The sequence below is a fragment of the Equus quagga genome, chromosome 1, assembly GCF_021613505.1.
Source record: "Equus quagga isolate Etosha38 chromosome 1, UCLA_HA_Equagga_1.0, whole genome shotgun sequence".
NCBI classification, from domain to species: Eukaryota; Metazoa; Chordata; class Mammalia; order Perissodactyla; family Equidae; genus Equus; species Equus quagga.
In genome coordinates this window covers 102,632,749-102,658,100 of record NC_060267.1, presented here as the reverse complement: position 1 = coordinate 102,658,100, position 25,352 = coordinate 102,632,749, and the positions used below count along the sequence as shown (strand labels likewise).

Genomic DNA, 25,352 nt, shown 5'->3' with positions numbered 1-25,352 from the left:
ACTAAAACATCATTAATGTTGGGCCCTTTACTTCTGAATTTCCAAACACTCAGATATGTGTTTCCTATTTAGTGTGAAGCTAAAATAATGACAAGTGTATAAACTTTTGTATTTATGATAAAATATGCAATACAGACATAACGGAAATATAATGTTTAACTTCTTTCATTTTACTTATTAGAACTCTTCTATGCTTAGTTTACAATAGTCCATAAAATCCCTTTTAAGAGTGGGAAAACAGTATAGAAATGATCTGGTTACTCTAACATACCATTCACTTATACTGTGCTTAAAGTAAACAGTAACTAAAAGGAATCCTTTTACTTATTCACTCAAGTATCTGTCCACTCTGGTATTCTCTCAAACTCATATTATGTAACTAATGTTTCATGGGCCATTTATCTCTGTTCATGTTTTTTGGTTTGGCCTTTTGATTCAGCTTGTTGAGATAACTATGAATCTCTAATCTGTGTGTCATCAACATATTATCCCTTCCTCCCAGAGTGCTGGACCATGATTTCAATACACCTATCTTCTCTTTGTTCAATGGGCCAAAGGCAGGTTCAGAGCCCTGGGGAAGACTAAACTTCCCAGAAGTGAATATCAATTAGTTAACAGTAACAACAATACTAGTAATAGTTATTATATATAGATAATTAACACATACTGAACATTAGTATGTGCCAGGCACTGTTTTAAGCACTTTACAAGCAACAGCCCACTGATTCCTCACAATAATCTTATGATGTAACTACTAGTATTATGTACATATTCTAAATGAAAAAAACGAGGCATTGAAAAGTCAATTTTCCAAGATCAAAAAAGCTACAAAGTAAGGCATGGATCTGACTTTAAGTGGGGTCCATACTTTTAACTACCAGGACATATTGCCTCTCAGTTTGGAAGCACATAAGTAATAAAATGTACTTCATCCCAATAGTTTGAAACAACAGTTTAGACTTTTGCATTAAAAGTAAGTAAATTCTGGGGCCGGCCCCATGGCCAAGTGGTTAAAGTTCTTCATGCTCTGCTTCGGTGGCCCAGGTTTGTGGGTTCGGATCCCAGGAGCCGACCTACTCCATTCATCAGCCATGCTGTGCAGGCATCCCACATACAAAGTGGAGGAAGACTGGCATGGATGTTAGCTCAGGGCAAATCTTCCTCACCAAAAAAAAAAAAAAAAAAAAGGATTGGCAACAGATGTTAGCTCAGGGAGAATCTTCCTCACAAAAGAGAAAAATAAAAAGTAAGTTAGTTCAATAAATGTAAACTTTTTCCTCCTTTATATTTCAAAGAAAAAATGAAGTTGTACAGTACTTGATGCCCAAGAAGCACAACTCTTAGTGAAACTCTCAGGCAGGTTTGTTTTTGGAAAGGATTCAGGGAAGGGAGGGCTGCACTTGGGCAGGTGGCTGGAACCAAGTGGGACCGGTGCAGGTACCTGAATGCGCTGAGGTGAGGCTACCGCAGAGTCAGTGGAGATTATCTGGATGCGCGGGGAGGGGCTGGTCATCCCTGGAGATTCCGGCCGAGAGGTCTGTGTACGTGGTACCTGTGGGCGAGAAGTGGGCTGGATCACAAGAGAGCTCAGAAAGATGCCCAGTAGTGGTCTCAGGACCATGCCTCTTGCTTTTGCTGTGGTTTTGAGTGATAACCTTGTGTAGCTCTGGAATATGAACCCAAGATGACAAAAGAATCAATGAGATATTGCCACAGAATGGCCCTTAGAAAACAGAATCTTAAAATAGCTGTTTCTAATGTTAAACATGCAATAAAAAAAAACCAAAAGAATTTTCAGATCTGTTCTGCACAACTTAAATAAAATAAAAAGCTACCAAAATATCTTTTTAGCAATGATCTTTGAATTTTTTCACTGTCTCTAAAACCAGCTGTAAAACATTCCTGTAAGACCACAGTTTCCAGAAGAAAGGCTCTCACAACACTGTAGAGGATGGCAAACAGAACCAGCATTACAGTGAAAAACTACTGGGATTAGTACTTGTGAAACAGTCCTGGCAACATCCCAGCCCCATCTCAGTGGGGCTGAGTAATAGCAAGGTCTATAATTTAGTCAATATCCACCAAAGGCAAGGTTCAAGGTTCTGAATAGTCACCCGGGTACCTAAAGTAGGCAGATATTATTTCTCTTTGAACAAAGGTATGTTATGAACCAGTGAATTACAAAATTCCAAAAAACAGAAGAGAAGGAAATGCCTCTTAATTCATTCTGAGACCATTATTACCTGATACCAAAACCAGACAAAGATATCACAGGAAAAGAAAACTATACACCAGTATTCCTTATGAATATAGATGCAACAATCCTCAACAAAACACCAGCAAACTGAACTCAGAAGCATATAAAGGATTATACACCATGACTAAAGCAGAATTTATCCCAGTAATGCAAGGTTGGTTCAACATATGAATCAAACAACGTAACACATCATATTAAAAGAATAGAGGACAAAAGCCACATTATTTCAACCATCTCAACTGACACAGAAAAATCATCTGACAAAATCCAACATCCTTTCATGATAAAAACACTCAACAAAATTGGAATAGAAGGAAAGTTCTCAACCCGATAAAGAGTATCGATAAAATATTCATAGCTAACACAGTACTTAATGGTAAAAGACTGACAGCTTTCTTGCTAAGATTAGGAATAAGGCAAAGATGTCTGCTTTCACATCTACTCGACATTGCACTGGAAGTTTCAGCCAGGGCAATTAGGCAAGAAAAAGAAATAAAAGCATCCAGATTTGAAAAGGAAGAAGGAAAACAATCTCTCTTTGCAGATGACCTCATCTTGTATAAAGAAGAGTCTAAAGAATCCACAAAAAAACTATTAGAGCTGGTAAATGAGTTCCAAGGTTGAAGGATAAAAGATCAATATATAAAAATCAATTGTATTTCTTTCTTTCTTTTTTTGTTTTGAGGAAGATTGGTCCTGAGTTAACATCTGTTGCCAATCGTCCTCTTTTTGCTTGAGGAAGATTGTCACTGAGCTAACATCTGTGCCAATCTTCCTCTACTTTATGTGGGATGTTACCACAGTGTGGCTTGACAAGCAGTGCTAGGTCCGCGCCCAGGATCTGAACTTGCAAACCCTGGGCCACCAAAGCGGAGTGCACAAACTTAACCACCATGCCACCAGGCCAGCTCCTATATTTCTATACATTAGCAAAGAACAATCAGAAAAATGAAATTAAGGAATCCCACTGACTATAGTGCCAAAAACAAGAAAATACTTAGGAATAGATTTAACAAAATAAGTGTAAGACTTGTACACTGAAAACCACAAAACATTATGAAAGAAATTTAAGCAGACTTAGATAAATGTAAAGATATTTGTATTCATGGATCAGAAGAATTAATATTAAGATGTCCAACTACCCAAATTGAGCTATAGGTTCAATGTAATTGCTAACAAAACTCCAGCTGCCTTTATTGCATAAATTGACAAGCTGATCCTAAAATTCTTATGTAAATACAAGGGACTCAGAATAGCCAAGACAATCTTGAAAAATAACAAAGTTGGAGGACTCACACTTCTGATTTCAAAATTTATTACAAAGCTATAGTAACCAAACAGTGTGGCACTGGCATAAAAACAGACATATAAACTAATAAAACAGAATAAAGAGGCCAGAAATAAACTCTCACATATATGGTCAAATGATTTTCCACAAAAATGCCATGATAATTCAGTGAGGAAAGAATAATCTTTTTAACAAACGGTGATGGGACAACTGGACAAAATATGCAGGAGAATGAAATTGGACCCCTCCTTCATACTACATAGGAAAACATTAACTTGAGAGAGAATTCTGGGAAGATGATGGAGTAGGAAGCACCAGGAACCTGTTCCTCACTGGTGGAACCTATCTGATATAGATATTTTGGACCTCTGGAGTCTACTGAAGGTTTGCACAATAAATTGTGGTTAATTTTGGTCAACTTCAGCTCTTAGCACAGTAGCAGCTACTCATCCTCCACCTCCACCCTGAAGCACGCAGCTGTGCATGTGTTCCTGGAGCAGCTTGCACATAGCTTGAGGGAGCCAGCATAGGCAAAAAGGACCTTTGTCTTCCAAATAGTGGGGATCTGTGCTCTAATCACTGATTGCTGCTTCTGATCACAGAGGTGAAGACAAAGAGGGGGCAGCCATTGTCACTATACTTCCACCTATTGTTGCATGCTCCTCCATCTCTGGCTGAAGTGACTTCCAGGGGACTTTAAGGGCTGGATTGTTTCTTCCCACTGTGTATTATTCTCTTTTTGGAGTCAGACATTAAAGACTAGGACATTCAAAAGCAACTGCATATGCAGGGGAAATTAGAAAGTGACGACACATGCCCAGGCAAAGGCACAGGTTTAGAAAAGATCTTAGAAGACCTTATGTTTACATGTCAGAATGATCCTTGGCACAGAGGCAACCTACAAGATAAACAAATAAAACAACAATAGTAACAAAACACCAGCAAATTTTGGGAAAGGCAGTGAATCTGATTTCCAGAGGTACTGCATTACTGGAGTCAAACGTTCAGTTTTTAACAATAACAAAAAATCACAAGGTGTTCAAAGAAACAGGAAAGTATGGCCCACTCAAATAAAATAAATCAACAAAACTATCACTGAAAAATGTCTGATGTCAGTCTACTAGACACAAACTTAAAAGCAAATATGTAAAAGATACTCAGAGCATTAAGGAAAGATGTGGAAAAAGTCAGAAAATGATGTATGGGTAAAATGGAAATATCAATAAAGAGATAGAAAACCTACAAAGACAACAAAAGAAATTCTGGAGCTTGGGGCCAGCCCCATGGCGTAGTGGTTAAGTTCAGTGCATTCTACTTCAGTGGCCCAGGTTCGTGGGTTTGGATGCTGGGTGTAGCCTATGCCACTTGTCACCTATGCTGTGGCGGTGACCCATATATAAACTGGAGGAAGACTGGCAACAGACGTTAGCTCAGGGCTAATCTTCCTGAGAAAAACAAAAAATAAACTATAAAAAATTTTAAAAAAGAAATTCTAGAGCTAAAAAGTACAATAACTGAAATGAGAAATTCACTAGACGGATTCAAAGGCAAATCTGAACAAGCAGAAGAATCAACGAACTTGAAGACAGCACAATGGAAATTGTGAAGTGTGAGGGCTAGAAAGAAAAACGACTGAAGAAAAGTGATCAGAGCCTTAGAGGCCTGTAGAACACCAACAAATGGCCCAACATATGCATTGTGGGAGTCCCTGAAGAAGAAGAGTGAAAGGGGCAGAGAATATTTGAAAAATTAAGAGCTGAAAACTTCTAAATTTGATGAAGGACAAGACTATAAACATTGAAAAAGCTCAACAAGCTCCAAGTAAGAGGAACCCAAAGACACGTTATAATCAAACTTTCAAAAAACAAAGACAAAGAGAGAATCTTGAAAAAGCAAGAGAGAAGGAAATTATCACACACAAAGAATCCCCAATTAGATTACTTGCAGATTTCTCATCAGAAACTATGGAGGCCAGAAAACAGTGTGACTATATATTCAAAGCACTCAAAGAAAAAAAAACTGTCAACCAAGAATCCTGTACCTGGCAAAACTTCAAAAAGTGAGGGAGAAATCAAGACATTCCCAGATGAACAAAAGCTGAGTGAGTTCGTGAGCCCTAGACCTGCTCTGCAAAAAATGCTCAAAGGAGTCCTGCAAGGTGAAATGAAAAGACATTAGACCTAATTCAAAGACAAGTGGAGAAATAACGATCTCAATAAATGTACACACATGGGCAATTATAAAAGCTAGTATTGGGGCCAGCCTGGTGGTGCCACAGTTAAGTTTGCACGTTCCCCTTCGGTGGCCTGGGGTTCACTGGTTCAGATCCTGGGTGCAGATCTACACACTGCTTGGCAAGCCATGCTGTGGCAGGCACCCTACATATAAAAAGTAGAGGAAGATTGGTATGGATGTTAGCTCAGGGCCAGACTTCCTCAGCAAAAAGAGGAGGATTCACAGCAGGTGTTAGCTCAGGGCTAATCTTCCTCAAAAAAAGTAAAAAAAAAAAAAGAAAAAAAAAAGTAAAAAAAATAGCTAGTATTATTGTAATGATAGTTTGTAACTGTATTTTTTGTTTTCTACATAATTTAAGACACTAACACATTTAAAGAAAAAGAAAACCATCTTTAGTATAAAAGCTGGCATTATTATAACTCTGGTTTGAAACTCCAAATCTTTGATCTACATAATTTAGGAGACTAATGCATTTAAAAGAATTACTAATTTATGTTTTGGGGCACACAATGTATAGATTTAATTGTGTGACATAGACAACCAAAAGGGGTAGGAACACAGCTGTAAAGGAAGAAAGCTGTTTCATGTCATTGAAGTTAAGCTGGTATAAATTGAAACTAGAGTGTTATAACTTCAGGATGTTAAATACAATCCCCATGGAGACCACAAAAAAACCCTAGCTATAGAATATATACAAAAGGAAATGAAAAAGGTTTTAAGCATTTCACCACAAAAAAATCAACCAAACACAAAAGAAGACAAAAATGCAAGAAATGAGAAACAAAAAGCTAAAAGACATATATAATACAAACAGCAAAATGACAGAAGTCCCTCTTTATCAGTGATTACTTTAAATGTAAATGGATAAAACTCTCTAATCAAAAGAGAGATAGGCAGAATGTATAGAAACTCATGATTCAACAATATGCTGTCTTCAAGAGACTCATTTTAGAACAAAGGACACAAACAGATTGCAAATGAAAGGAAGGAAAAAGATATTCCATGCAAATAGTAACCAAAAGAGAGCAGAGGTGGCTATACCAATACCAAATAAAATGGAGTTTAAATTTTAAAAGGTTACAAGAGACACAGAAGGACACTATATATTAACAAAAGGTTCACCACAGCACGAAGATATGACAATTACAAACACCTACACACCTAATAACAGGCCAGGAAAATATGTGAAGCAAAAACTTTGAAAACTGAAGTGGGAAATACAGTTCTGCAATAATAGTTGGATGCTTCACTATCGCAATCTCCATAACAACCAGACAGAAGATATGTAAGGAAAGAGAGGACTTAAACAACAACAGACCAACTAGGTCTAACAATCTACACAGAACACTCTACCCAGAAACAATAAATACATTCTTGTCAAGTGCACATGGGACATTCTCTGGGACAGCCCACATATTAGGCCACAAATTAAGTCTCAATGTATTTTAAAGGATAGATAACAAATTATCTTCTCTGACCATAATAGAATGAAGTCAGAAATCACCAACAGAAGGAAACTGGAAAATTCACAAATTTGTAGGAATTAAAAAACATACTCTTAACCAATGGATCAAACAGGAAATCACAAGACAAATTAGGAAAAACTTAGAGACAAATGAAAATGAAAACACAACCTGCCAAAACTTATGAGACATTGGGAAGGCAGTGATAAGGGGAGAATTTATGAGCTACAAATGCTTACATTAAAAAACAAGAAAGGGGCCGGCCCGGTGACGCAGCAGTTAAGTTCGTACGTTCTGCTTCTTGGCAGCTGGGGGCTCACTGGTTTGGATCCTGGGTGTGGACATGGCACTGTTTGGCAAAAGCCATGCTGTGGTAGGCATCCCATGTATAAAGTAGAGGAAGATGGGCATGGATGTTAGCTCAGGGCCAGTCTTCCTCAGCAAAAAGAGGAGGATTGGCAGTAGTTAGCTCAGGGCTAATCTTGCTAAAAAAAAAAATAAATAAAATAAATAAAAAACAAGAAAGATCTCAAATGAACAACCTAACTTTATAACTTAAGGGACTAGAAGAAGAAGAAAAAACTAAACCCAAAGCTAGCAGGAGAAAAAAATAATAAAGATTACAGCAGAGATAAACTAGAGAAAATCAACAAAACCAAAAGTTGGTTCTTTGAAAGGTCAACAAAATTGAGAAAACTTTAGCTAGATGGACTAAGCGGGGGGAAAAAAAGAGAGAAGAATCAAACTGCTAAAATCAGAAATGAAAGTGAGGACACTACTATCAATTCTACAGAAATATAAGGATTATAAAAGAATGCTATGAACAACTGTATGCCAACAAACTGGATAACCTAGATGAAATGGACAAATTCCTAGAAACACAAAATCTACCATAACTAAATCTTGAAGAAATAAAAAACATGAATAGCCCTATAACTACTAGAGAGATTAACTCAATAATAAAAAATCTTCCTGCAAAACAAACCACAAAACACAAACCAAAAAACCCTGGACTTCATGGCTTCACTGGTGACTTCTATCAAACATTTAAAGAAGAACTAGTACCAAGTCTTCTCAAACTTTTCCAAAAAATTGAAGAGAAAGGAATACTTCCTAACTCTTTCTTATGAAGCCAACATTACCCTGATACCAAAGCCAGACAGAAACACTACAAGAAAAGAAAACTACACACCAATATCTCCTATAAAACTCTGATACAAAAACCCTCAATAAATACTGGCAAACAGAATTCAGCAGCATATTAAAAGGATTATACACCATGACACCAAATGGGATCTATTCCTGGAATGCAAGGATAGTTCAACATACAGACCTCAAATCAATGTAATACATCACATTAACAGAATGAAGGAAAAATTCCACAATGGATCATCTCAACAGCTGGACAAGAAGTATTTGACAAAACTCAACACCTTTTCATGATGAAAACATTCAACTAGGAAAAGAAGGAAACTCTACATAATAAAAGCCATGTATGAAAAACCCACAGTGAACAGCATACTCAATGGTGAAAGACTGAAAGGTTTCCGTCTAAGATGAAGAACAAAGGAAGAATGCCTGCTTTCATCACTTCTACTTAACATAGTAGTGGAAGTTCTAATCAGAGTAATTAGGCAAGGCAAGGAAAGAAAAGGCATCCAAATTGGAAAGGAAGAAGTGAAATTATCTCTGCAGATGGTATGACCGTATACACAGAAAATCCTAAAGACTCCACACACACACACACACACACACAAAACTGTCAGAATAAATGAATCCAGCAAAGTAGCAGGATACAAAGTCAACACACAAAAAGCAGTAGCATTTCTATATGTAAATATCTGAAAAGGAACTTACATAGACAATTCCATTTACAATAGCATCAAAAAGAATAAAATACTTAGAAATTAACTGAATCAAGGAAGTGAAAAACCTGTACAATAGTCTTCCCTTATCTGTGGTTTTGCTTTCCATGGTTTCAGTTACCCGCAGTCAACCATGGTCAAAAGAATTAAATGGAAAATTCCAGAAATAAACAATTCATTAATTTTAAATTGCATGCCATTCTGAGTAGCGTGATGAAATCTCACACCATCCTGCTTTGTCCCAACTGGGATGTGAATCATCCCTTTGTCCAGTATATCCACCACTATTGTATACACTACCTGACCATTAGTTGCTTAGAAGCCATCTCAGTTATGAGACTGTCTCAGTATTGCAGTACTTGTGTTAACGCAGCCTTTATGTTATTAATAGCCCAAAAGCACAAGAGCAATGACGTTAGCAATTTGAATATGCCAAAGAGAAGCCAAAAAATGCTTCCTTTAAGTGAAAAGGTCTAAATAAGGAAAGAAAAAAATCGTATGCTGAGGTTGCTAAGATCTATGATAACTTTTATTACAGAATATTGTTATAATTGTTCTATTTTATTATTAGTTATTGTCATTAATCTCTTACTATGCCAAACTTATAAACTGAACTTTATCACAGGTATATATGATTAGGAAAAAACACAGTATACACAGGGTTTGCTGCTATCTGCAGTTTCAGGCATTCACTGAGGGTCTTAGAACATATCCCCCACAGATAAGGGGGAAGTACTACACAATGAAAACTACAAAACACTGCTGAAAAATATTAAAGACAAATAAATGGAAACACATTCAATGTCCGTGGATTGGAGCACTTAATACCGCTAAGATGTCAATACTACCCAAAGTGAAATGAACCTTGAAGATATAGTTAAATGATTTTTTTTCCTGCTTTTTCTCCCCAAATTCCCCCAGTACATAGTTGTATATTATTAGTTGTGGGTCCTTGTAGTTGTGGCATGTGGCACACTGCCTCAGCACGGCCTAATGAGCGGTGCCACGTCTGCACCCACGATCCGAACCAGTGAAACCTTGGGCCTCTGAAGTGGAGCGCATGAACTTAACCACTCAGCCACGGGACCGGCCCCTGGATAAATGATTTTTGACAACAACGCCAAGACCATTAACGGGGAAAGGACAGTCTTTGCAACAAATGGTGCTGGGAAAACTGGATATCCAAGTGCAAAAGAATGAAGTTAGATGCCTTACTTAACACCATATACAATAATTAACTCAAAATGGATCGAAGATCTAAATATAAGATGTAAAACTATAAAACTCTTAGAAGAAAACAAAGGAAAAAAGCATCAAACCACTGTATTTAGCAATGATTTCATGGATATGACACCAAAGGCACAGGCAACAAAAGAAAAACACAGACAAACTTGGACTTCATAAAAATTTTAAAATCTGTGCATTCAAAGACAATACCAACAGAGTAAAAAGGCAACCAACAGAATGGGAGAAATATTAGGATGGCTGCTATCAAAAAACCCAGAAAACAACAAGCATTGGCTATGGTGTGCAAAAACTGGAACCCTTGTGCACTGTTGAGGGGAATGTAAAATGGTATAGCTGCTGTGGAAAACAGGATGGCAGTTCCACACAAAATTAAACATAGAATTACCACATCATCCAGCAACTCTACTTCTGAGTATATACACAAAAGAACTGAAAGCAGTGCCTTGAAGAGATATTTGTACACATGTGTTCACAGTAGCATTATTCACAACAGTCAAGAGGTGGAAGCAACCCAAGTGTCCAAGTACAGATGAATGGATAAACAAAATGTGGTATATTAATAAAAGAAACTTTAACTAAACTGGAGTCAGGAAGATCTGTAGAGGGAGTTCTCATGCCCAGTCATACGTTGTCAATGATTTCAAATAGGAAGAGACCAACAGTTCCATTTCTGACAGGAAGTAAAACTACTTTACTACTGAAGAAATATCTCTCTCCTTACCTGGCAATAGCCCAGCCAATGAGAAATGCTGTGGCTCAGCCAATGAAAAGCTGTTGCTGCCCTGAACTGTTATTTTTTTTCCCAATGGACTTTCACTTGGAATAGCCCCTCCCTACTCCCCCTTTTTCTCTATAAAGGCAAGCTCTCCTCCTTTGCTTTCTGGATTTGCCTATGGTTTGTCATAGCATGCACATCTCAAATTGAAATTCTTTGTGCTATTCCTGAATAAACTCATTCTGAGAATAAAATAACAAGGCGTATTTGCTTTTCAAGCTGACAGTATGGTGTCAAAAGTGGGATCTGAAGGTGACTCCCAGAATCAGGTACCTGCACCGAGCCCCTTGTGCTCATGGCTTCTGTGAGCTGCTGCCTGCTTTTGGTTTGGTGAGTCTCCTTTTGGATTCTGAGCTCTGCACCTTTTGCATTCTGAGTTCTCCAACTTTGTGTGCGACTGGGAGAGGCTTTCTTCTTTCAGGCGAGGAGCTTTGTCTTCCCAATTCAAGGCTCCATCCTTGGGTTCAAGGTGTCAGCCTCGGTGAGTACTCAGTTATTTTCTGAATAACTTCGGGGCTCACGCTTGCTTAAAATCCAGGAATTTTTCTTTGATTTTCAGATTCCTTTTGGAATCAAGGCTGTGAATCCAACAACTTTCTTTTGTTTTTAGATTCCTTTGGGGATCAGAGCTAGGACTCTAGTAACTTTCTTGGGTTTTCAGAGGGAATTTCAGAAATGGGATCCTGGTCATCTAAATGTTCTGAGGGAAAGCTTCCTTCAGGGACCTGACTGGGTTTAAGTTTAAGAACTATTGGCTCCTACACGTGCATTTTTAAGTGGGCCAAACGTACCAAAAGCAGTCCAGAATTGCAACAGCCATTATAGGGAACTTTCAATCTCCCCAAACTTGCTTTTCTTAAAACCAAGTTAGAAGACCATGGCTCTAAAGTTAAGCAAAACAAATGGTATGTCTATTTTAATTGGTACCTGGAAGCTTCTGAACATGTACAAAACTCTGTAACTGCCTCACTACAAGATACCTTGTGTAAATGGGCTGAAACAACTAAAAAACTCAGGGAGAACACAGTGGCTTCTGAAGCGTTGGGTTCCCCTCTCCCGTTGTCTTTGTCTCAAGCATCATCTTGTTTGTCTTCCCAGACCCCTTTGTCTCAGGCTCCATCCCCAGCAGCCATCTTGTGCTCAGGCTCCGCCCCTGACACCATCTTCCTCTCTTCCCCTCTGGGAAAACCTGCACGTTTGAAATCAGACCTTCTGAGGCTTCAAATGCTGAATACCTACTTACTAATTCTGAGTTAACTGGAGCAAATAAACAACCAGAAGGAAAAATTTAAATAGCACTTACCCTAAACTTTTGATAATAGACAAAATGACTCCAAAAACAGTTCTAAAAGAATCCTTACAACGTGCCAATAAAAAATCTTTAGTAAAAGATTTGGGCCATCTGAGCAAGAAACGTTAACTTAGCCCATCTACCAGAAATACAATTTGGATCCAACTATTCTTTTGAGTTTTGTACCTGAGACATGGCTAAAATTTTTAAAATAAAAACTATGAGATCTCTGTCTGTATCTGTTTATATGTTATGTATATCTATGTAAGTATGTTATAGAGATGTGATATTTTTCTACCTCCAGATGGTAATGCTACGATTGATTTGTAAAAATCTCTATTTAACTGGCTTGAAATTAAGCATTTATAAATTACGTATTCCTAAATCTCAGAAATATACAGAAACTAACCCAAATGTTTTTCAGGTTCATGTGATCTAGGATTAATCTTTAGTAAATAAAAGCTAGCTTAAAGTTGTTGGTGTAAACAAAAAACAGGAATGTCTTCAGAGTTGTTAGTATTGGGTGTAACGCACATGTGCAACTTTTTCACTGCCTGGATTTACTAGTCAAGCAGGCTCATGATGTCTCTGTTTCAGAATTTGTCAGCAAAAAAGTAACTTAAGATGACAGTTGGCTATTTAATGTCTAATTCAAGCGTGATTGTTTAAAGCAAGTAATTAAAATAAATGTAAGATCAAAGTTTATACCAAGTTAAACTAAATAATAGTCACTGAATACCTAAACATTTTCCAAACAAGATAAAATACTAAAAGATTAATTATTGAACATAGGTTTATCTACTTTTGGCTTCTTATTCCAAAGAAACTAAAGATAAATTTGGGTCTGTTGGTAACCATGTCTTGTGCCACACTAAAAGACTGCATTATTCAAAGGGCATATACCCCTAGAAATTATAAAATGTTATTTATAAATCAGTCCACAATTACTTACTTCTTAGTTTTCACTGGGCATTGGGGATTCAAAGGGTTAAGAATTCTAATACATGTAACTAAAGCTATTTGCAACAAAAAGGGAAACACCTATGTAGGCAAGGAAAGTAGGATGTATGTTTTGATAAATGAAGGTATAAAAAATAGAAATGTATTTTGCTGAGGAAAAAGAAAGCAATTTTGTCCTAAAAAGAGGCTGGTTATTTTGGAATGAGAAAGAGGAAAACATAGGACAAAATCTAAATGTAAAAGTCAAGTATAGAGAGTTTGTGGAAAGGAATTTTATGAGCATTCGGGACAGGCTAAGACTGGAATGAATGAATTTTAATATTAAAATAAGCTGATGGAAACTTAAAACTTGGTTTTCTTTTCTGTTAAAAGGATAATGGGCTATTGGTCTGCTGGTGAAACAGATTGCGAAAGCTCCTTTACCCTTAAGTAATAAGCCTAGTAAATCGAGATTTTGTCAAAATGATTTCCTGTGTTGTTTCTATCAGTTCTTTGATTACTTAAGAAAATTGAGTCTTCTTAGTACTGAAGAAGTTGAGTTTTGCTTACAACTATGTAACCTTTTGTATTTGCCTCTGAAACCTGTTTGTGTTACTGTGGTCAAACAGATACTTGAGTATTATTTCATAATGAGCTGTGATCTTGTTTGATCAAGTGGCCAAACCTTTTGATATTTTTGACAAGCTTCCCAAAATATTCAAATTCTAAGTAAAGTTTTTTCGACCCAGATGTAATTTTGGGATTTTCCAGAGGGCACCCAGGATATCTCAAAAGATTTAATCCTTCTCCTTATAAAAAGAGAGATACTACACTAATTAGATTTATCTGGTATTTCAAATTATGTGAGAAGCATGGCCAAGTATGTGATAACCTTTTTAGGTTATGCTGTATGGGTGAATGTTACTAAAAAAGTGTTCTAGAAATTGTAGGAAATTCCTAAAAATCTGATATATCCTAATATAAGGCTATTACTTGTAATTCTAGTTAGTATCTAAAATGTATGTCACAAAAATATCCAAATTTCCTTAACTCTATTTACCCATTGCCTTTTTAAAAAAGTCTTCTGTCAGTTACAGTTACTGTTTTATTCTGAAGCTTTTACAAATGTTTCATTTTCCAAGAACTCATGGAAAAATACTTTAACAAGTACACTGGAATACACAGGTTTTGATACTTTAAGATCATAACACTGAATTGGGTGGGAGTTTCTGGAACTTGAGTGAAAGACTGATTGCTCTCATGGTTTGTTTTCCAGATGTAAAGGATCCCTCTTCGCCTCTCCTTTAAGCTATCTATGAATTACAGCAATTTGGTAAAGTTAATCTTTGCAACAAGGGTTGAAACACTTTTCTTCTTCTCTCTACCTGATCCCTCCAGAATTAAAAAAACTCTTAAGTATTCTTTCCATGAATATATATATTTTTTCATAAATTCATCAAGAATCTCCTTATAACAGGACACAATTGGAAATAATGGCTACATTACCGAGACATTGAGTGGAATGTTATATTCAAAAAAGATGTACTTAGACTCAGAAATCACCAGACAGCTTTAAGGATCTGCTTGGAAAAAATCAGCCTAGTACCTGCTTGCAAGGTTCCAGCAAAACAATCTTAAAAAAGAGCTTGTACGGTCAATCACTATTCCTGCTGCATTTATATAAATAATCAGACCAAGTTTAACACAAACAAATTAGTTTTACTATGTTTATCTTTAATAAAAATGGAGATTATTATGGAGAGAGAAATTATGCTTGCATCTTTGTAGATATTAAATTCTAGTCTGTTATCTTTAAGGTTTTGTCATATACCGGTAAGCTGGACTGGATCTTAAATTCTTCTGGTTTTCTTAAATGTCTGGATATGATAATCCAAACTGACATTTCCAATTTTACTGCCCTTGAAATCTTCTTGGAAGGGACTACACTAGGCCCTCCTCACTACCTAGATGGCAGTCAAACCCCAGGGACTTGAGCCTTGGGTACACATCTAACAGCTAAAGAAGGCTCCACGTGACATCTGATCCTGAACAAACACTGGAGACTTTCAAATCAAACTGACTTGGAAGAGAAGCAGTTGACATCTGAGGCAGATAGCTCTCCCAAGATGACTGGACCAGGCCTGTATACCCTCTTCCCACTGTTGTTTCTTACTTTATTTTCTCCTTCTCTTTCCTGGAAGGACAATGCTCTTGACTGCATTTCCCAATCCCTTGCAAAAGGCGGAAATCTCTCTGATTGCTGAATTTGTTACCAGAAACCTCAGTCTGTCCAAGAAAGTAATGACCCTTTAGTTCACCCTATAAGTAATTTCACTGGGATTCCAAATGCTGTTGATTGTCTAAATTGCTCTGCTAGCCATTTTACCAACTGAGGGTGCTAAGCCCACCTAAACTAATTCCTTGCTTTAATCTAACCCAGTCTTGGAAGGGAAAAACAAAATCTTTTGAATATTTTTATGAAAAGTTTTGTGGGACCATCGATGTAAGTAGAATCATTTGTATGTTTTTTAACATGTTCATGTATTTAGGCAACTCTTGGTATGTAACAACATAGTATCTGAGCCTTGGCCATACAGCGTTAATGCCTTTATGCCAATGAACCATCTATAGATGATGTCACTTATGTGGGGGTCTTATGTACGCTTGTATACGCCCTGGTTATATCTTCACATGTGGAGGTTTCAGTAATGGCCTTTATGTTTGGGCCACTCATTTCCTTGACAGCTGGAGAATACAAGGGCTGAACCCATATTGGATTCACTGTCCTGTTCTCTCTGCATAACAAAGATCTCTCATTGGTCTCTCCCATTGAATCTCCACAGCTGCCCTAAATGAGAACTCCCAGGAGGCATATGTCACTCTGGGTTTGCCTCTATGGGAAGAGCTTTCTTTCTGTGGATTGGAGTGAGTGTCAATGAACAAATGATCAGCAATCTCTCCCTGACGATAGAAGAGTTGGCTGACTCCACGGCCGAAGCAATTTCAGCTCAGCAAGGGATGCTTAACTCATTGGCCAAGGTAATTTTGGACAATCGTATAGCCCTTGATTATCTACTTGCTGAATAAGGAGGTGTCTGTGCAGTGGCAAACACCTCCTGTTGCACATGGATAAATGCCTCTGGGGAAGTAGAAACCCAATTACATAAGATTAGAGAGCAGGCACATTGGTTACAACAAATTTTACCTAACAATCCACTTCTTTTGATTTCTTCAACTGGTTACCTTCAGGTCTGGGCTCCTGGTTTAGAATCATCCTGCAAGCTGGGCAAGTAGGTATTGAAAGTACCTACTCCCTGTTGAACCTCTGTAAAAATGACATGCCCAAAAAGATGATGCAGGTTCAGCACTTCAAGATTATCTCCAATGCTTATTACAACCTTGGAGAAATATAGACTTTAGATGGGAAATGCCCAAGAGTTCCCGCTCCTAACCTTCCTTGTTACTCAAATGTGGCCTAAATGGTTTCCAACCACTAGGCACTTTCCCTCCAATGTGGGACACAACAACCAGGAATAGTTCTTCCTGGTGCTGAGGGACAAGAGCACTACGTGCAGAGAACCTGACTGATCAGCGATGCTTTTGTAGAAAGGTCTCGATCAAAAGGGAAAATGTGGAAACTAACAAAAGAAACCTCAACTAAATTGGAGTAGTGAAGGCCTGTAGGGGGAGCTCTCACACTTTATCATACATTGTCAAGTACTCCAAACAGTAAGAGACTGATGCTTGCATCTTTGACAGGAAGTTAAACTCCTTTATTACTGAAGGAATATTTCTCTCCCTACCTGGAAACAGCCTAGCCAATGAGAAATGTAGTAGCTCAGCCAATGAGAAGCTGTTACCACTGTGAACTGTTACTTTCCCCCAAGAGACTTTCATTTAGCACAGTCTCTCCTTCCTACTCCCCCTTTTTCTCTATAAAAGCAAGCTCTCTTCCTTTGATTTCTGGATTTGCCTATGGTTCGCCATAGCATGCACATCCCAAACTGCAATTCTTTTGCCTACTCCCAGATAAACTCATTTTTAGGGTAAAATAACAAGTGAAGTTGCTTTATTTGACATATGCATACAATAGAATATTAGTCTTATAAGGGAAGGAAATTCTGATACACGCTACAACATGGATGAACTTTGAGGACATTATGCTAAATGAAATAAGCCAGTCACAAAAGGACAAATATTGTATGATGCCACTTATATGAGATACCAAGAGCAGTCAAATTCATGAATACAGAAAATAAATGGTGGTTCCTAGGGACTGGGGCAGGGGCAATGGGAGTTAGTGCTTAATGGATATAGTTTCAGTTTTACAAGATGAAAAGAGTTATGGAGATGAATGGTGGTAAAAGTTGCACATTATTAATGTATTTAATACCACTGACCTATACACTTAAAAATGGTTAAGATGGTAAACTTTATGTTGTGCATAAAATTAACCCAAAATGGATCAAAGATTTAAATGTAAGAGTTAAAACTACAAAACTCTTGGAAGAAAATATAGGTATAAATCTTTGTGAACTTGGATTAGGTGATGGTTTCTTAGATATGACACCAAAAACATAAGCAACAAAAGAAAAATTAGATAAAGTGGCTATTATCAAAACTAAAAAGTTAGTGCTTCAAAGGACACAATCTAGAAAGTGAAAAGACAGCCTACAAAATGGGAAAAAATCTTTGCAAATCACATATGTGATACATGGATACACACATACAGAACATAAACTATTACAACTTAATATTTAAAAGACAAAAAAAGAGAACTGCATTAAAAAATGAGCAAAGGAGTTGAATAGAAATTTCCCCCAAGAAGATACACAAATGACCAATAGCATAGGAGAAGATGCTCAACATCATTAGTTATTAAGGAAATGCAAATTAAAACCACAATAAGATGCCAGTTCACACCCACTAAGGGTGGCCACAATCAAAAAGATGGACAATAACAAGTGTTGACAAGGATGTGGAGGAACTGGAACTCTCATACACTGCTGGCAGAAATATAGAATGGTACAGCCTCTTTGGAAAGCAGCCTGGCCAATCTTCAAAGGTTAAATACAGAATTGCCATATGAACCAGCAATTCCACTCCTAGGTATATACTCAAGAGAAAGGCAAACATGTCCACACAAAATCTTGTATAGAAATGTTCCCATCAGCATTACTTATTATAGCTCAAAAGTAGAAACAACCCAAATGTCTATTAACTGATAAATGGAGAAATAAAATGTGGTATATCCATGTAATAAGATATTATTTGGCAATAAAAAAGACTTAAGTACTGATATACGCTACAAAATGGATGAAATCAGTCATAAAAGACAACATATTGTATGATTCCATTTATATGAAATGTCCACAATAGGCAAATCCATAGGGATAGAAAGTACATTAGTGGTTGCCAGGAACTGAGGGGATGAGGGAGGGGGAAAAGCTGCTAAAAGGGATGAAGTTTCTTTTGGAGATGAAGAACATGCTCTGGAATTAGATAGTGGTCATGGCTATACAACCTTGTGAATGTACCAAAACTCACTATACTGTACACTTTAAAAGGATGATTTTTTTTTTTTTCCTGAGGAAGATTCTCCTTGAGCTAGCATCTGTTGCCAATCTTCCTCTTTTTGTATATGAACTGCCACCACAGCATGGCCACTGATGAGTAGTACAGGTCCATGCCTGGGAAGTGAACTCGGACAAAGAGGAATGTGCTGAACCCAACCATCAGGCAACCAGGGCTTGCCTAAGAGTGAATTTTATGGTAAGTGAATTATATCTCAATTTTATAAAGCATTCATGATTAATTAATTACTGGGGTAATTATGAAAAGATTTTTTTCTTTCTTAAGTATTAATTTTACCAAAAAAAAATTCACTGTAATAAAGATAACATAAACCAATATTCTCATGGTTTATGCATGTCTGTGGATGTCTAGCTTACATAATGCTTCATATAAATTAGTTCTCTCTTACCTGAGAGATAGGCAGTATAGGCACAAACCATTTTAGAGAAGGTGTGATGAGGCTCAAATCCTGCAGAATACATTTCCCCCTCCCAGCATCCATGTACACATATTTGCTAGCTCTGTTTATTTGTAATTAAGAAGAAATGGCAGCCCAGTCATTTTATAAGAGCACACTCACTAAATCCTTCTTTAATAAGAAAGTTAGAATTTTGGTTAAGTCGTTTATTACTTTGCAAATTAATTCTACCCATTTCAGATATTTGGAATTCTTAACTGATAGAATAATATGTCGACTTTCTGATTTAGATACTCGCTTTACCTGTAAGAGGTTTTACAGCAATCAACATTATTTGAGTACCCACAGGCTATGGGATCAGAAAGACCTGGGCTCTGAAACATGTACTGTCACCCTGAACAAGTCATTTAAACCTCTAAACTTTAGTCTCCTCAAATTCAACATGGACATATTGTTATTACTGTACGGGATTCATGAGAAGGTTAATGAATAATATGTTAAGTATTAATTCCATTCAGCCCAAAGTAGCTATTAATACTATCACAAACTTCCTAAAAATTTTTCTAAAGCCTGACTTATAAACAGTGCATAACTATCTTTGTTGCACATGATAAACTGGACTAGTGAGTGTTTCCTCAAACAAAAAATTCTCTTTACTTACTATTAAAAAATATTAAATCCTACCACACATCATATACAAAAACTAGGAAATATGGGGGTAAATCTTGATGACCCTGGATCAGGCAATGATTTCTTAGCTACTTTAAGTGTTTAAAGTACAATAAACGAACAAAACAGATAAAATGTACTTTGTCAAAATTAAAAACTTTTGTGTTTCAAAGGACATTATAAAGAAAGTGAAAAGAAACAGAGAGAATGGGAGACAATATTTGAAAGTGATATATCTGATAAGGAACTTGTATCGAGAATATTATAAAGAAACTTATAATTCAATAGGAATACCAAAAAAAAAATTTAAAAATGGACAAAGAAGTTGAATAGACATTTTTCCAAAGAAGATATACAAATGGCCAATAAGCCCATGAAAATGGCTCAATATCATTAGTCATTAGGGAAACGCAAATCAAAACCACATTAAGAGAGCAGCATCAGCATCATGGTGGAATGAGTTATTCCCTAAGCCTTTTCCCCCTAAGGTATAACCAGTGGACATTCATTAACCAACAGATGATTCCATACCAAGCACAGCAGGACGTCTGAGAGATCCATGCAGTCATACATCTGAAGGTGGGGCTACTGGATCCTGGGGATGCAGTGGAAGCAGGAGAGCGGATCCCCTCTCCCTCCCCAGTGGCAGCAATCTAGGTTGCAGGTCCTTAAACTGCAAGTATGCAACTGTAAGAGGCGGCGGGGGCGGGGTGGGGGGGGGCGACGGGGCAGGCAGACCTGTGCACAAACGCTTTTGCTTTTGGAGTTGCAGCCTGGCCTGCAGGAACACTCCACATAGTGGCATAGCTCAGCCACCACATGGCTGCCCCCACCAAACACAGCAGCCCAGGCAAACCACCTGTGAACTTAGGGCAGGCCCATGTTAGTGTACCAGCCTGGCTGGTCCCTGGCCAAGATAGCAGTTCTGAACCAGAGTGCTTGCACATACATGTGTGATGTGCCAAGTGGCTGCAACCAGTGGTCACACATAGACAAGCCCTATTGGCACAACTTCCAGCAGACATGGTGGGTTCAGACAACACAGCTCCAACCACCCCCTCAAGGTGGCAGGTAGAATCTGCAACCTGATACTACTACAAATGTCTTGGCAAAGGATCAGTTTATCAAACATTGTGAAAAACTACAGTAACACTTCAGAGCAGAAGGAAAATGACAAGTCTCCAGAAACCAATCCTGAAGTCACAGAACTTTACAATCTAAATGACAAAGAATTCAAAATAGTTGTCATAAATAAACTCAACAAGTTACAAAAAAAACTCAGAAAGACAGTTCAATGAACTCAGGAATAAAATTAATGAGTAGACGGAATACTTCACCAAAGAGACTGAAACTCTAAAAAACCCCCAAATTCTGGAGATGAAGAACACAACGACCGAAATAAAAAATGATCTAAAAACCTTAGAAAGCAGAGCTGACGTTATGGAGGACAGAATTAGTGATTTGGAGGACAGAAATATTGAAATGCTTTAGGTGGAGGAGGAGAGAGATCTAAGAATTTTAAAAAATGAAATTCTTAGGAAAAATCTGACTCAGGAAATGCAATGTAAGGATTATAGGTATTCTAGAGGGAGAAGAGAGGGAGAAAGGAGTAGAGAGCTTGTTCAAGGAAATAATAGCTAAGAACTTCCCAATCCTGGGGAAGGAACTGGACTTACAAATACATGAAGCCAACAGAACTCCCAATTACATCAATGCAAAAACATCTTCTCCAAGGCATATAATAGTAAAACTGTCAAAAGTCAATGGCAAAGAAAAAGTATTAAGGGCAGCAAGGCAGGAGAGAATAATCTATGAAGGAATCCCTAACAGGCTTTCAGTGGATTTCTCAGCAGAAGCCTTACAGGCTAAGAGAGAATGGGACAATACATTCAAAATACTGAAGGATAAATCTTTCAGCCAAGAATACTCTATCTGGTGAAACTATCCTTCAGATATGATGGAGAAATAAAAGCTTTCCCAGATAAACAAAAGCTGAGGAAGTTCATTTCCACTAGTTCTCCCTTATAAGAAATGATCAAGAAGACCCTCATACCTGAAACAAAAAGGCAAAGGATTATAAAGCCTTGAGCAAGGAGATATACAGAGAGACATGATCAGAAAATTGCAGCTCTCTATCAAAACAGGTTAGCAGACACTTGATTATAACATAAAAGACAAAGGCAAGGAAAGTATCAATAATAACTATAAGCACTTCAGTTCAGTCACAAACTCACAACACAAAACAGAATAATTTGTGACAACATAACTCAGAAGGGGAAGAGGAAATGATGGAACCTGCTCCGGCTAATGGAGATAAGAGGCTATGAGAAAATGGACTATCTCATCTACGAGATCTTTTATACAAACCTCATGGTAACCACTAAACAAAAAATCAGAGTCACAAATCATAAATAAAGTTAAAACTGAGAAAACCATCACAGAAAACCAGCAACCTGAAAGGGAAGTCAGAAATACAAGGGAAGAGAAACAATGGAAATACGGAACAACCGGAAAGCAAGAGATAAAATGGAAGTATTAAGCCCTCATATATCAATAACCACTCTAAATGTTAATGGATTGAATTCTCTAATCAAAAGACACAGAGTGGCTGGATGGATTAAAAAACAAGACTTAACAATATGCTGCCTCCAGGAAACACATCTCAGCTTTAAAGATAAACAGGTTCAGAGTGAAGAGATGGAAAATGATACGCCAAGCAAATGGCAAGCAAAAGAAAGCAAGTGATATCATAATTATATCAGACAAAGCAGACTTCAAGATAAAAAAGGTGATGAGAGACAAAGAGGGGCAGTACATAATGATAAAAGGGACTCTCCATCAAGAAGACATAACACTTATGAATATATATACACTTAAAACAAGAGCACCAAAGACGTAAAGGGAGAAATTAACAGCAACACAATAATAGTAGGGGACCTATACACCCCACTTACATTGATGGATATCATCCAGACAGAAAGCCAACAACTAAATGGTGGAATTAAACGAAAAACTAGACCAGATGGACTTAATAGATATACATAGAACATTCCACCCCAAAACAGCAGAATACACATTCTTCTCAAATGTACATGCAACATTCTCAAAGCTAGACCATATGCTGGGAATCAAAGCAAGCCTCAATAAATTTAAGAAGACTGAAATCACATCAAGCATTTTTTATGAGCACAATGCTATGAAACTAGAAATACACTACAAGAAAAAAGCTGGGAAAATCACAAATATGTGGAGACTAGACAACATGCTACTGAACAACCAGTGAAACAATGAAGAAATCAAAAAATACATGGAGGCAAATGAAAATGAAAATACATCATACCAACTCTTATGGGATGCAGCAAAATAAGTTTTAAGAGGGAAATTCATAGCATTACAGGCCCATCTCAACAAACAAGACAAATCTCAAATAAGTAATCATAAACTACACCTAAGAACTAGAAAAAGAAGGAAAAAAGGCCAAAGTCAGCAGAAGGAGGGAAATAAGAAAAATTAGAGCAGAAATAAATGAAATAGAGACCAAAAAAAAAATCAAACCCAACAATAGAAAGGATGAATGAAACGAGGAGCTAGTTCTTTGAGAAGATAAACAAAACTGAGAAACCCTTAGCCAGACTCACTAAGAAAAAAAGAGAGAAGGCTCAAATAAATAACATTAGAAATGAAAGAGAAGAAATTACAACAGATACCACAGAAATACAAAAGATTATAAGAGAACACTATGAAAAACTACATGCCAACAAATTGGATAACCTAGAAGAAATGGATCAAATGCTTACCCTCATACAACCTCCCAAAACTGAATTAAGAAGAAATAGCAAATCTAAATAGACTAATCACAAATAAAGAGATTGAAACAGTAATCAAAAACCTCAAGTCCAGGACCAGATGTCTTCTCTGGAGAATTATACCAAATACCCAAAGAAGATTTAATACCTATCCTTCTCAAAGTATTCCAAAAAACTGAAGAAGATGGAATGTACCCTAACTCATTCTATGAGGCCAACATAGCCCTGATACCAAAGTCAGACAAGGACAACACAAAGATGGAAAATTATAGGCCAATATTGCTGATGAACATAGATGCAAAAATCCTCAACAAAATACTGGCAAACCAAACACAGCAATACTTTACAAGGATCAAACACCATGATCTAGTGGGATTTATAAGAGGGATGCGGGGCCAGCCTGGTGGCACAGTGGTTAAGTTGGCATGTTCTGCTTCTTGGTGGCCTGGGGTTCGCCAGTTCAGATCCTGGGTGCGGACATGGCACCACTTGGCAAAAGCCATGCTGTGGTAGGCATCCCACATATAAAGTACAGGAAAATGGGCATGGATGTTAGCTCAGGGCCAGTCTTCTTCAGCAAAAAGAGGAGGATTGGCAATAGTTAGCTCAGGGCTAATCTTCCTCAAAAAAAAAAAAAAATGTGAGAGACCACATTAAAAAAATGAAGAATAAAAGTCACATGATCATATTAATAGATGTAGAAAACGCATTTGAGAAGATCCAACATCCATTTATGATAAAAACTCTCAGTAAAATGGGTATAGAAGGAAAGTACCTCAACACAAAGGCCACATATGACAAACCTACAGCCAATATCATACTTAACAGTGAAAAACTGAAAGTCATCCCTCTGAAAACAGGGATAAGACAACAGTGCTCGCTCTTGCCACTCCTATTTAAGACAGTACTGGAGGTTTTGGCCAGAGCAATTAGGCAAGAAAAAGATAAAAGGTATCCAAATTGGCAAGGAAGAAGTGAAACTCTCGCTGTTTGCAGACAACATGAGCTTATATATAGAAAATACTAAAGAATCCACCAGAAAACTATTAGAAATAATCAACGACTACAGCAAAGTTGCACAGTAAAAAATCAACTTAGAAAAATCAGTTGTACTTCTGTACACTAATAACGAACAGAAAGAGAACTCAAGAATACAATCACATTTACAACTGCAACAAAAAGAATAAAATATCTAGGAATAAACTTTACCAAGGAGGTGAAAGCTCTACACACTGACAACTATAAGACATTATTGAAAGGAATGGAAAGATATTCCATGCTCATGGATTGGAAGAATAAACATAGTTAAAATGTCCATACTACCTAAAGCAATCCACAGATTCAATGCAATCCCAGTCAGAATCCCAATGACATTCTTCATGGAAATGGATTAAGAATCCTAAAATTTATATGGAATAACATAAGACCCCAAATAGCTAAAGCAATTCTGAGAAAAAAGAACAAAGTTGGAGACATCACAATCCCTGACTTCAAAATATACTACAAAGCTATAGTAATCAAAAC

General features: G+C 37.2%; 1 protein-coding gene across 4 annotated transcripts in view; it reads right to left on the bottom strand.

Annotated features, from left to right (window-relative positions):
- Positions 1–25,352, bottom strand: part of NR2C2 (nuclear receptor subfamily 2 group C member 2) — a 112,988-nt gene that overhangs the window by 47,786 nt on the left and 39,850 nt on the right. For all 4 annotated transcript variants that reach the window (XR_006889154.1, XM_046664879.1, XM_046664897.1 and 1 more), the window contains one exon: positions 1,442–1,552. Coding sequence is in view for 3 of the 4 variants with exons in the window: in XM_046664879.1 (XP_046520835.1) it covers positions 1,442–1,552 (111 nt within the window). In the remaining variant the exon portion in view is untranslated. The remainder of the gene's footprint in view (positions 1–1,441; positions 1,553–25,352) is intronic.